Genomic DNA, 12,209 nt, shown 5'->3' on the forward strand with positions numbered 1-12,209 from the left:
AATCCCAGCATTTCGGGAGGCCAAGGCTGGTGGATCACTTGAGCCCAGGAGTTCGAGACCAGCCTAGGCAACATGGCAAAAACCCTCTCTACAGAAAAATAGCTGGGCATGGTGGTGTGTACCTGTGGTCCCAGCTACTTGGGAGGCTGAGGTGGGAGGGTCGCTTGAGCCCAGGATGTGGAGGCTGCAGTGAGCTGAGATCACGCCACTGCACTCCAGCCTGGGCAACAGAGCAAGACCCTGCCAAGAGAAAAAAAAGACTGTGTCTTTTCACATTCCGCCAATATACTGATAGCATCTGTCTCTCTGCATTCTCAATAGCATCAAATATTATTACAGTGGGGGAAAAACCTTTGATAATCTTGTTGGCAAAAATGCGTATTTTTTTGATTACTAGTGAGTTTATTTATTTATTTATTTTTTATTTTTCGAGATGGAGTCTCGCAGTGTCTCCCAGGTTGGAGTGCAGTGGCGCAATCTCAGCTCACTGCAACCTCCATCTTCCGGGTTCAAGCGATTCTCCTGCCTCAGCCTTCTGAGTAGCTGGGACTACAGGCGCGTGCCACCACACCCGGCTAATTTTTGTATTTTTAGTAGAGACGGGGTTTCACTGTGTTGGCCAGGCTTGTCTTGAACTCCTGACCTCATGATCCTCCTGCCTTGGCCTCCCAAAGTGCTGGGATTACAGGTGTGAGCCACTGCGACTGGCCAGTGAGTTTAAATATTTAATTAGTCTTGGCACTTTTTTCTTATTGAGCTCTATGAGCTTTTTCTGTAGAAGATATTAACTGTTGGAGCTTCATGTTCTCAGGTACCCTATCTTGAGTCTATAGTGAACCTTTTGAAGTTGAAAAGAGTATTTTTGCCTCAATTATAAAATCTGTATTGTTCCATAATCTTAATTAAGCTGATAAAACTTGTTTGTGCATCTTTGTGCTCATGTGGCAATAGATGGGGTTAGGGCTTGGTTTCAGTTTGCCTAGGGTTAAAGGAGGTTCACATCCTTTGTGTTACTGTCCAGTTTCCCAGCATGCAGTCAGGTTAGCTCTGTGAGGAGTGCCTGGTCATCTGTAATTCAGACATTAAGGAAGTACCTGGTGTGTGCTAGAAACAGAATGCAGAGTTCAGGCCAGGGTGAGGATTTCTGCCCTCAGGAAGATCACAGCCTTTTGACAAAAGAGGAGGCACCATTTGCCTAGTGGAAATCAGCTTCAACAAAAAAATCACCTGCTTTTCTCTACAAGTCCCCGGAAGAGATCAGTAGATAAAATCCAAATCCCACACCTGTCCTCCAGAGAGATGATTAATGTTAGTTACTGAGAAGGGAAATGGATGAAAGGCGTATGTGGCACAGGGGTCACCGCAGGATGCAGAGGTCTTAGGGGGTGTGCCGTGAAAGGCCAGCTCTCTGTCAGAGGCTCTGCTCCTTTGTCGGAGCACGTGCCCTCAAGTCAGCTCCACTGCAGTGTGCGCTGGAACCTGAGAAGTTGCTGAGTAGCCTAGGAGTGGCTCCAAGGAGCCTGGAAAGCAGTCCTTCTTTGAGGACCATTCAAGGTGGAGTGTGACGTTTTGTCGATTCTTGAAAGGGAATTGGGAGGAAAGAGGAGGAATAAAGGGATGGGTGTAGGGCTGTGTGTACAGCATTTTATGTGTTTTCTGATTTATCTTCACAACTTTGAGACAAACTGTCACCCCCAGTTCACAGATGATGAAACAGATTCAGAGTGACAGAAGGACCAAGAGTATTCAAGATTGAACCCAAATCTGTCTCTCCCAAAGCCATGCTCTTCCAGGTCACACCTGTGCCTTGATCTGTCTTTATGTCAGGATCTGTGCAGTGGGGCATCTGGGTTTGAATGTTTTTTTAAGTACTATGATTGTTGGATAAATTGTCATATGAGATAGAAATAAGGCCATGCTGAAAATTTTGAAAATGTACAGCTTGATAAATGGGGGCAAACATGATCCAGGGTAAGAAGGGGCAATTTGGTGACTTCACAAAAGATACCATTTAATGAAAGTTTACTAGTTTTTTGTTTTTCTCTCTCCCAAAACAGGACACTCCTGGGTTTATTGTGAACCGCCTCCTGGTTCCATACCTCATGGAAGCAATCAGGCTGTATGAACGAGGTATCCTTCTGACCCAGGCCAGGAGCAGCAGGCCTCCGCTCCTGGCGCCACTGTCTGGAATTCTCAGTGTCTCTAGGAGGGGTCGGGCCGTGCACAATGGAGGAAGCAGTGTCTGTTTTCTAGCTTTGTGAGCTCAGCTGCACCCTGAGCCCTGGTACCTTTTTCACTGTTTTCCCAGGGCCTCCTGGCTTCCCTGTGAGGCCTCTGAGAAAGGTTTCTGGAACTCCCACCACCCCCACTACAGTCCCAGCCAGAGCAATTGCATGGCCGGCCCAGATTGATATCCTGGATCTCTGCTTTTGATTAAAAGGTTTACTGCTTTTAAAAATAATCATAATGTAAAAATCACTAGGCTAGGAGATCTTGAAAGTTCCTTAAGGTTCTAAAACTTGTGACTGACAGGTGATTAGAAATATGTGACAAGGCCGATATGTGGTAAGGACAGTTTTTAGTAGTCTGTCCTTACTGAGTGATGTTATGATGTACTTTTTGTAACCTTAAGAATGGTGTAAACAGTTTTCCTCAGTACTTGATTGACAAAGAATGCTTTTCTCTGCTGTAGAAATATCAGATTTGGGACAGGGTCCAGGCTTCTAAATTGATCTGCATTCTCCTGCCTGCTTTCCCTCCCTGGTTTCTGGAAAGGTAGCTCTCATGTCTGCTTCAAAGGCAAACAAGCCTTAATAGGACTGGATAAAAAGCAAGTGTAATTGTTTTCAATTACTTCATTCATAAATGCTCACTCCTGAGAGTGTCTTTTTTTAAACAAAACATTTACACCAGCTCTTCCAGAGAGATGAAAGCACATTTGCTTCCTCAAAATCTGCTTTAAATATTAAAACTTTTCTGTATGGTTTATGGAAGCAATTGCCTCACTTTTGCTCCAAGATCAAACCAACACTTCTGGTTTATCTATCAACAAATATGCCTAATTACACCTCAAAGAAAGCACAGAGCATTTTACCCTACCTTGAAAGGCAGTTGTATGTCTTTTTTTTTTTTTTTAACAAAATGTAATGTTTTAGAATGTAGCATGTGAGAGATCCACCTTTTAATGGTGTTTTCCTCACTGTCCATTTGATGCATTCTCCAATGCACCAAGTATCAGATGGTAAGTTGAAAGCCCTCTTCTTGTCTGTGGTCCCTTTCTGCACAGGTGCATGCCCTTTAGCCCTCACCATCCCTGGCCGCCTGTGGGCTGAAGCTGGAAGAGCAGGACCTGGCCTCAGGACATGCTCTTAGCTTGCTCTGGGCATGGGCTTCAACAGCCTATCATTGCTGGTCCCTCTGCTTCTTTTTCCACCACCTTCTCAGAATCTGCTTCTGAAGTTGCTGGGTGTCCTGCCTGGGGTGGGTGCTGCTTCCCTACTGCACACTACAGTCACACCCTAGGCCTCTTACCATGTCCCCCCGCCCACCACCTGCTCCCTCCTCTCAGCCAACACAGAGGAGTGCTCAGAGCATGCCCACCATGCCATCTCCGTTCATACAGTTCCACCTTGAAGCCTCAAGCATCTGGAGGCTCCTTCTCTTGTCTGCCACATCTGTTCATCACTTTTGATTCCTTCCTGTCATGCCTGTTCCACCTCTTCATCCCAGCTTTTCCCCATCCCAGTCAGGCTGCCTTCATGAGGTTCCTTAGGTAGCAGAGTAATTCACGCTACTCATGTCTTTTCCTGACTGGTCCCCGCTACTGCACTTACTGAGAAAGTATCATATTGTCCAGGAAGTTGAGACACCGCCTACTGCATCTGCCCACACACCCCCTGCACAGCCTCGGCAGGAGCTCTGTGACTGTTTCTGAACTCATGCAAGGAGAAATTTTCTGTACCCCACTGTTGATACACCTGGGGTTCCAGGCACATGGTTTGGCCAATGCTGCCTTGAGTGGTGCAGGCTCTCTGGAAGGATGTGTGTGCTGTTGTAGGTCAGGCCTCCTGGATGACCGGGCCTCCGCCACTAACACTTCTTGCCAGTCCCCATGGGATCTCGTGGAGGCTCACGCCCTTTTGCTCTGCTGTTTGTCCACTCATTGTGGCTTCCACGTTGGGCCTTCTTTCCCAGTATCCCAGCTCCGTCCTCACTCTTCCTATTGCTCTTGTTCGTTCACACTGTGACTGAGGCCTGATGCATGCCCCAGTCACTGTCACTCCTGTGAGTCAGAGGGACAGAGGCTGGATAGGCTGTGTCTGACAGTGGACTGCTGCCCTTGCCAGGCACCCACTCCTAATGGCCAGTGTGGGCAGGATGGTGGGGCCAAATGGTCAGCTCTTCTCAGGAGGGCTCTGCTGGCAACAGGCCTGGGAGGACCATGAGCCTGCCCCCCAGTCACCATGTGACATCTTGCTCACATTGTCGCCCCTGCTCAAGACAGGCTCAGTGGTTCTCTGGTTTCCTGCCATCTACAAGCTCTGCCAGAGAGCCTTCCTTCTGGCCACCCTCTGCCCCTGCTGTTATCACCGCCAACTACTCCCGCCATTCCCACGTTGCCCCACCTGAGTGTCTGCAGAACTCCCAGCTGGACATCATCTCTGTCATCACAACTGTTCTTGCTTTGGCTCTCCCTTGGGTCACTTGTCACTGTCTTCCCTGTGGCATGGCAGGTGTTTTCTTTCCCTTACTATACTCTCTTTTCTGGGGCACTCTGGCTCCTCCTCATCTTCATATGCCCCAAGGTGCTGTGTAGGGCGGGCACATAGGCAGCTGCTGATGAGTAAAAATGCTGTTTCTGAGTTGTTGCTAAGTGCCTCTGTTGTTCATGCTAAGAATGGTTGGCAGGTGGTGCTGCTGAGCCAGACAAAGAAGCAGATGTTGGGCAAGTCCCAGGCCCTCAGCTGTGCTGATCTGGAGTTCACTGAGGAAGCTTTCCTTTGCTGTCTTGTCTGGAGTTAGGGGCTCTTAACTGGAGGGAGGTAGGAGAGGGTGTCCAATGAACCTCCTAAAGTTGATGCAGAATTTGGGGTATATGTGCATTTTTTATGGAGAGGGTGTCTGATTGTCAGAAGTACTTGATTCTAAAGAAGTTTAGGAATTATTAGTTTAAAACATGATTCCACATCTAACTGTCACTTGGCACACCAATCTCTGTATTTTGTTTCTCTGTTTCTGAAAGTTTGCCTCTTTTGCTCTGCATTATTGAGAACACGATTTTTAGAGTTGTGCTGACTTTGTAGAGTTATTTAGATATTTTTCTATCATGTGCTGTATCTTCATATTATTTCTTGAAATAAAACAGTCCTCAAGTGAGTCTCTGAATATGGAATTACAGCGTTGCTTCTAGGGTTAATTGTCCTGTCCTTGAATATAGATTTCATTAAATGGCTTTAGCTGAGTTGCAACCATTATGCTGTCAGATTTCTGTCCCAGGGAGACTGCCAGTAATGAATGAACCAGTACATAAGCATGTTAGGTTGTGATGAGTAATTGTGGAGAAGAAGATAGTAAGGGGTGGCAAGAGTCTTGTCCTAGTGTCCTGGCCTTTTCTTTAGTGCAGGGAGTTGCTTTTTTTATATATGCAGGGAGGAGAAGAGGCTCTCAGAAGTATGACACCTGAGCAGAGGCCTGGAGGAAGTGAGAGACTGAGCCCCGAAGCTGTCTGAGGGCAGCACCTAGGCACAGGGAGCATATCCCAAGCCTGAGGAGCCTGTGAGGCCGGCACTTCCAGCATTCCAGGGCTCTACCAGCACAGAAGCTGCGGGGCTTCCTAATGAAATCCTCTGAGTAGAACCCACTTTTAAGCTTCATAGCCACACCCCAAATATGCTGTGTTCCTTCCCATTCCTGCCTCTGCATGTGCTGTTCTCTCTACCTAGAATGCCCTTCCTGGTCTGCTCATCTCAGGATTATCTTCACCTTCCAGGACCCAGGCATGGGGGTGGTTTTGGTGAAGCCCTGGCAGTGTGAGTAAATCTCTCCATCTTTACTCACACAGAGCTGTGTGAGTCATGAATCTTCCGGTCTTATTATGTTGAAGTTTTTGGCTTACACATCTGAGTTCTCCCATTATGTCATGAATACCTTGAGTGCTTGTCTGGTTTATCGTTGTCTCATTCTACATTTCTGGTGCCTGCTACATAATGAATAGAAGTTGAATGAATGAATGAATGAATGACGCTGCCTATATGATTATTTTTGTTTCTTTGCTTTCTTATGGCCTAACACTCAAATCATGATTTCTCAGGCGTCTCTAATCCTAATTAGTGTAGTTATTAGTAATGTCAACCATAATAAATAATTGTGGTGTATTTTAGTCACCTTGAAATGCCTTGAAATCCTTTGGAATTACTTTAGTACTTTATTTGCTTTTAAAAATATATCTTCTTTATCGATGTTTAAGTAGTTTCTCTCTGAGTGTCTTAACATTTTTCCCTCTTTTCTTTAGCTTTGATCTGATTGACTTCTTAATGCTTTGGAACAAAATTCTAGATAGCCACCTGTTGCAGACTATTCTACTTTTCTGATTTCAAAGAAAGGGAACAGGTTGTTCTCCATAAAGGCCTCTTGGGGCCAAAGGACATAGTAAATTTCCAAGGGAAAAGCACATTGATCCTTGTCGTAGTCTACTCAACAGACTTCCAAACGTGTGGTGATTCTAACTCGGGTTTGGGCTTTTCTTTAAAAGGTATCTTGACTAAAAGGTTTGTGTGAAATGTGATGCCAGGGGAATACTCCTTACTTGTAAAACCCAAAAAACTGGGGGGAAAGAATACATACAATAACTATACATACAAAAGCAGAAAGCTTAGTTTTCTTTTTTAAGAAAGTTTATTTATAAATCAAAAATATGCTGTAGCATTAAATTATACTTTAATAAATGATTCCAGAGTTGGAAAATCCCAATGTATTTGAAAGTAGCTGAAGTTTCGGGCATGGAGACTTCTGTCTCCATGAACAGGGTATCAGTACTCCAAAATTCACCTCAGTGGTGCGTAGCTTTGAAAATCTTGGGCCACACACTGTGGCTTACACCTGTAATCTTAGCACTTTGGGAAGCTGAGACGGGAGGATCACTTGAGGTTGGGAGTTTGAGCCCAGACTGGCCAAATGGTGAAACCCTATCTCTACTAAAAATATAAATATTAGCCTTGTGTGGGGGCGCACACCTGTAGTCTCAGCCACTTGGGAGGCTGAGGCAGGAGAATCACTTGAACCCAGGAGGCGGAGGTTGCAGCGAGCTAAGATCGTGCCATTGCACTCCAGCTTGGGTGACAGAGCAAGACTGTCTCAAAAAAAAACAAAGTCTTATGACCTCTTTGGCATGTACTTTAGAGAGGAAATCTTACCCAAGCCAGAAAGTCTCAGTCTAGGCATTTTTTTTTATTGTGCAAGCATATAAAATTCTAGTAATTCTGGGGCTAATCCCGTGATAGGGAGAATTCAAGGAAAGGTGGTGGTGACCCAGTGCTGCCGTTTTCTCCTTAGGTGACGCATCCAAAGAAGACATTGACACTGCTATGAAATTAGGAGCCGGTTACCCCATGGGCCCATTTGAGCTTCTAGATTATGTCGGACTGGATACTACGAAGTTCATCGTGGATGGTAGGAATTGGAATTTTTTGTTGTCTTTAATTGAGGTAGTTTTTCTGAACTGTAAATTATAATGCCTTTTTAAAAAAAGTTAGCAGGGGTCTTAATAAAGACCTTCCAAAATCCTGCCTCACCAGGTTGAGAATTCATGAACAGATGTCAGGAGAAGGAAGAATGTGACTGTCTAGTGTCTCTTTAACAGGGTGACCTTGAAGAAAAAAAAACCTTTATGGATTCACAGGAAGTTACAAATATAGCACAGACAGGTCTTGTGTGTGTGCCCTTCACCCAGTTTCCACCAATGGTTATATAGCCATAGTACAATATTAAATCCCAGGAAATTGACACTGGTACACTGTGTTATCACATAAATAGATTTGTGTAACCTCCATTGCAAGCAAGATACACATCCATTTTAAAAAATATATCCATTGTAATGTAAAAGCTCTGAAGACAGGGTAAAAATAATAATTAAAACTGGACTACTGAAGTTGAATGTAGCTATCTGTTCCCAAGTTTCACAGAATGCTAGTTGAAGAATTAAATTTTGAATCTTATGTGGATGCAAAATACCAATGGCAGGAATGCAGATTTTTTAACGTGTATTCTGAAAGTTAACTGTGCCAGTGATGAATCCAACCAGCAAATTAATGGCTTCTATCAGTGTACTTGGGCCTTTGGCCTTAGTGATTTCTGAGAAGACTCTTGATAAGCAGGAGGACCATAGTAGGGCCAGGCTTCAGGCAGCACAGGTGGGTGGCAGTGCAGCAGCTTTGGGGCTGATGTGGCTGCACCAGCACAGCCTTCCTTGGTGCCTCTGCAGTGGTGGCCGGAGGGGCGCCATGCCTGGGGGGCTCTCCCACATGAGAGGCAGGCCTCCAGACTTGTCCTTGGAAATGCCAAGATGTAAAAATAAACCCAGCACTTCATCCTGAGTTCTCTTCCCTCCGCTCAATAGGGTGGCATGAAATGGATGCAGAGAACCCATTACATCAGCCCAGCCCATCCTTAAATAAGCTGGTAGCAGAGAACAAGTTCGGCAAGAAGACTGGAGAAGGATTTTACAAATACAAGTGATGTGCAGCTTCTCCGGCTCTGAGAAGAACACCTGAGAGCGCTTTCCAGCCAGTGCCCCGAGTGCCTGTGGGAATGCTCTTTGGTCAGACATTCCCTCACACAGCACAGTTTAATAAATGTGCATTTTGATTGTAATCTATCGAAGTGATTATTACACCAGTTACAGCAGTAATAGATTCTCCATTAAGAAATAATTCCCTTTTTTAGTCTGTTCATTTCTGTGTATTTTCTAAACAGCTTTACACCCTTGGTGCCTTGGAGCAAACATGTTTTTTGAACCTTGTCATTTTTGTGAAGAATTGCCTGGATTCCTTCTCTCATCAACGGGAAAGTACTTCCTCTGAGAGTGCGAGTGCACCATGCTCACTGTTGCTGCGTGGGAGAGTCACAAGCCACTGGCAAGCAAGTGGTATAGTCTGTGAAGCACTGCAGCGAGCAGCACCTGGATCTTGCCTTTATGAGAACATTTTACTACCTGCAGCTTTGAGTCTTGCCCTACATTTTGGGCATGACATAAGATGTGTCTTTATTCAGCTCGTCGTGAAGATGCTGCTGCTGAATGGGTCAGCATATCTCTGTTTGCATGGTTTGCAGGAGGTCGGTTTTCATGGTCATTCAGTTCCACAGATCTGAATGATTACTGTCTGTCTGTGTCTTTTTTCCATGAGAAATCACTGTTGCAAATTGCCTATAAATTGACTCTACTAAACTAACAATGTTTCAGTCTGAAAATTTGAATTGAAAAAAATGTATAATATAAAATTGTAATACACTCAAATGATTATAAAAGTAAAAGTTGGTAATTTAGGCAGAAGGTATTTCTCCTCTTCTTTGACCTGCTGTTAATTTTTAAAGTGGGAGTGACGGGGAGGGAATGGCAGGACAAGGCATTTGTGTAAAACCTGCCTGTGGCCGTCGCTGCCAGATTTCTTACCAGGAAAGCAGTAATAAGGGCACAGAGAACAATTTTTAAGGAACATCTGTTTCTTCTTTGCCAACAAAGTGAAATAGTGTAACGTAAGCTTCTTTTAATCATTGGCTTAAGAAAGTGTCTTCCAAGATAGAATTTTGAAGTTGGAAAGACATCAGAAATCCTGAGGTCCAATAGCCTCATTAGCAGAAAGCTTAAGGGATGTGCCCAAAGTCACTAGATATTTTGTCACAGAGCCTAGACTAGAACTAGGTTTTGATAAAATTAAGTACAAAATAGCCCATTTGAAAATCTCCGATCCAAAGTTTCAGACAGGACTCTCCCTAAAATGGGCATCCTTTTTTGGTGTTCTGGGTCATAGGTCTAATAGTCGAGAGATTTTTTTTCTTCATTTTATGACTGATAAAAGGGAGCTTATTAATTTTAAAAATTTTGAATCTATAACATAGTGGGAAAATAAATACATCGGTGCATTTGTACCGCACATAGAACCTGGGTAGGACACTTTTAGGTTATTCTTATAAAATGCTGCCTAACGAACCAAAGGAAGCACCTGTGAGGCCACCCGCATTTCCATTGCTAAAGGTTACCCTTGTGGTCTGACAGCTCCCTGCTCTCTCAGGCTGGCTCTTGACCTTTGGCATGAGCCCTGGGCCTAAGTGGGGGCTTCACTTCCTTACTGTCTCACCAGAGTCCCCATAGGATGCAGGCCCTTGTCCTGGAAATGGCAGGGTTCTTTCTTGACCACTGAATTCCAGGAAAGATGTAACTCAGCAATGCAACTATCAGACTGCCGGGATGAGAAGGTAGGGGCTGCAGCAGTCTTTCTGGCTGGCATTTTAAAATACACTTTAAGCCTACCAAATAGTCAAAAGGCCTAGCCTCTCAATATCCTTTTATCGTTTTCAAAAAATATTTTCCATGCACCATGTTTGGGACCAGGAAGGGATTTTGAACATCCTTCCTTTAGACATGGGAGGTGAGGGAGTAGCTTTTTCTTTCCCAACTCCATGTCTCTGCGTTCTCAGGTGAACATAGCTGCTTGCCACGGAGAGCTCTTGGGGCGGGGGGAGGGAAGGTCATGTCAGTCAGGTTCTCTGCTTCCAAATATAGGCCCGCTGCTGCTGTTTGCTTCAGTCTGTGGTTAAGAACTGAGCCTCAGTGAGAGCCTCAGGTGCCTTGCATCATCCTCCACTGTGTTTTGGCAGCACTTGTTCAAGAGGGAGGGTGGGTCCTGGCAGTGCTGCTGGGCCTGGTGTCACTGCTCTTGGTTCTCCTCACCTCCCCAAACTTGCCTCCTAACCGTCATGAATCTTTTATGACACTTGAAAGTAAAGACCAAGTTTTAGGTCAAGAGGATACTTTTTTTTTTTTTTTTTGAGATGGAGTCTTGCTCTGTCACCCAGTCTGGAGTGCAGTGTTGCAATCTTGGCTCACTGCAACCTCCACCTGCCAGGTTCAAGCAATTCTCCTGCCTCAGCCTCCCGAGTAGGTGGGACTACAGGCGTGTGCCACCATGCCTGGCTAATTTTTTATAGTTTTAATAGAGACGGGGTTTCACCATTGCTGGCCAGTTTGGTCTTGAACTCCTGACCTCATGATTTGCCTGCCTCAGCCTCCCAAAGTGCTGGGATTACAGGCATGAGCCACCGTTACCTGGCCACTTTTTTTCCTCTCTCCTATGCTTCCCCTTAGTGATATTTTTATTTATTTGTTTGTTTTTTGAGATGGAGTCTCGCTCTGTCGCCTAGGCTGAAGTGCAGTGGTGCAATCTCAGCTCACTGCAACCTCCACCTCCTGAGTTCAAGCGATTCTCCTGCCTCAGCCTCCCGAGTAGCTGAGATTACAGGCACACATCACCACGCCCAGCTAATTTTTATATTTTTAGTAGAGACGGGGTTTCACCACGTTGGTCAGGCTGGTCTCAAACTCCTGACCTCGTGACCCACCCACCTCAGCCTCCTGAAGTGCTGGGATTACAGGCGTGGGTTACTGCGCCCGGCCAGTGATATTTTTATTTACCTATAATACAAGTGAAAGTTTGAGATTAAAAAGAAAACCAGGCAACTTATGAGATGACTTGCTGAAAAAGATGGTGAGCCTCTGATAGCCATCACCTAGACTTCAATTCTGTTTAGTAAAATGGAGTTCTCTGAAGGATCGTTTTAACTCTAAGATATCCTTGTAAAATGAAAATCATGGCCCTTTCATGTTCTTAAGATTCACTGTTAATAGTAGTTTTTCTGGGGAAAATGGTTAACTTTTTCTGACATCAATTGTAAAGCGTATTTCCACTTTGGGAACTTCAATGACACAGCGTGGGGGTAGGTGGAACCATGTCTTGGAACTCGGAAACTACTATGAACAAATCCGATGTTAGAAAATACTCTCAGCTGGGTGCAGTGGCTCATGCCTGTAATCCCAGCAGTTTGGGAGGCCGAGGGGGGCAGATCATGAGGTCAGGAGTTTGAGACCAGCCTGGTCAACATAGTGAAACCCTGTCTCTACTGAAAATACAAAAAATTAGCCAGGCGTTGTGGCGGGC

At 45.0% G+C, this 12,209-nt stretch overlaps 1 protein-coding gene across 1 annotated transcript in view; it reads left to right on the top strand.

Annotated features, from left to right (window-relative positions):
- The window catches only part of HADH (hydroxyacyl-CoA dehydrogenase), a 45,380-nt gene extending 35,833 nt beyond the window's left edge, over positions 1–9,547 (top strand). The window contains exons 6-8 of the mRNA XM_003829995.4: positions 2,058–2,130; positions 7,552–7,668; positions 8,615–9,547. Of these exons, the coding sequence (XP_003830043.2) occupies positions 2,058–2,130; positions 7,552–7,668; positions 8,615–8,733 (309 nt within the window). The 3' untranslated portion in view covers positions 8,734–9,547. The remainder of the gene's footprint in view (positions 1–2,057; positions 2,131–7,551; positions 7,669–8,614) is intronic.
- Positions 9,548–12,209: the final 2,662 nt, after the last annotated feature.

The sequence above is a fragment of the Pan paniscus genome, chromosome 3, assembly GCF_029289425.2.
Source record: "Pan paniscus chromosome 3, NHGRI_mPanPan1-v2.0_pri, whole genome shotgun sequence".
In the NCBI taxonomy this organism is placed as follows: Eukaryota; Metazoa; Chordata; class Mammalia; order Primates; family Hominidae; genus Pan; species Pan paniscus.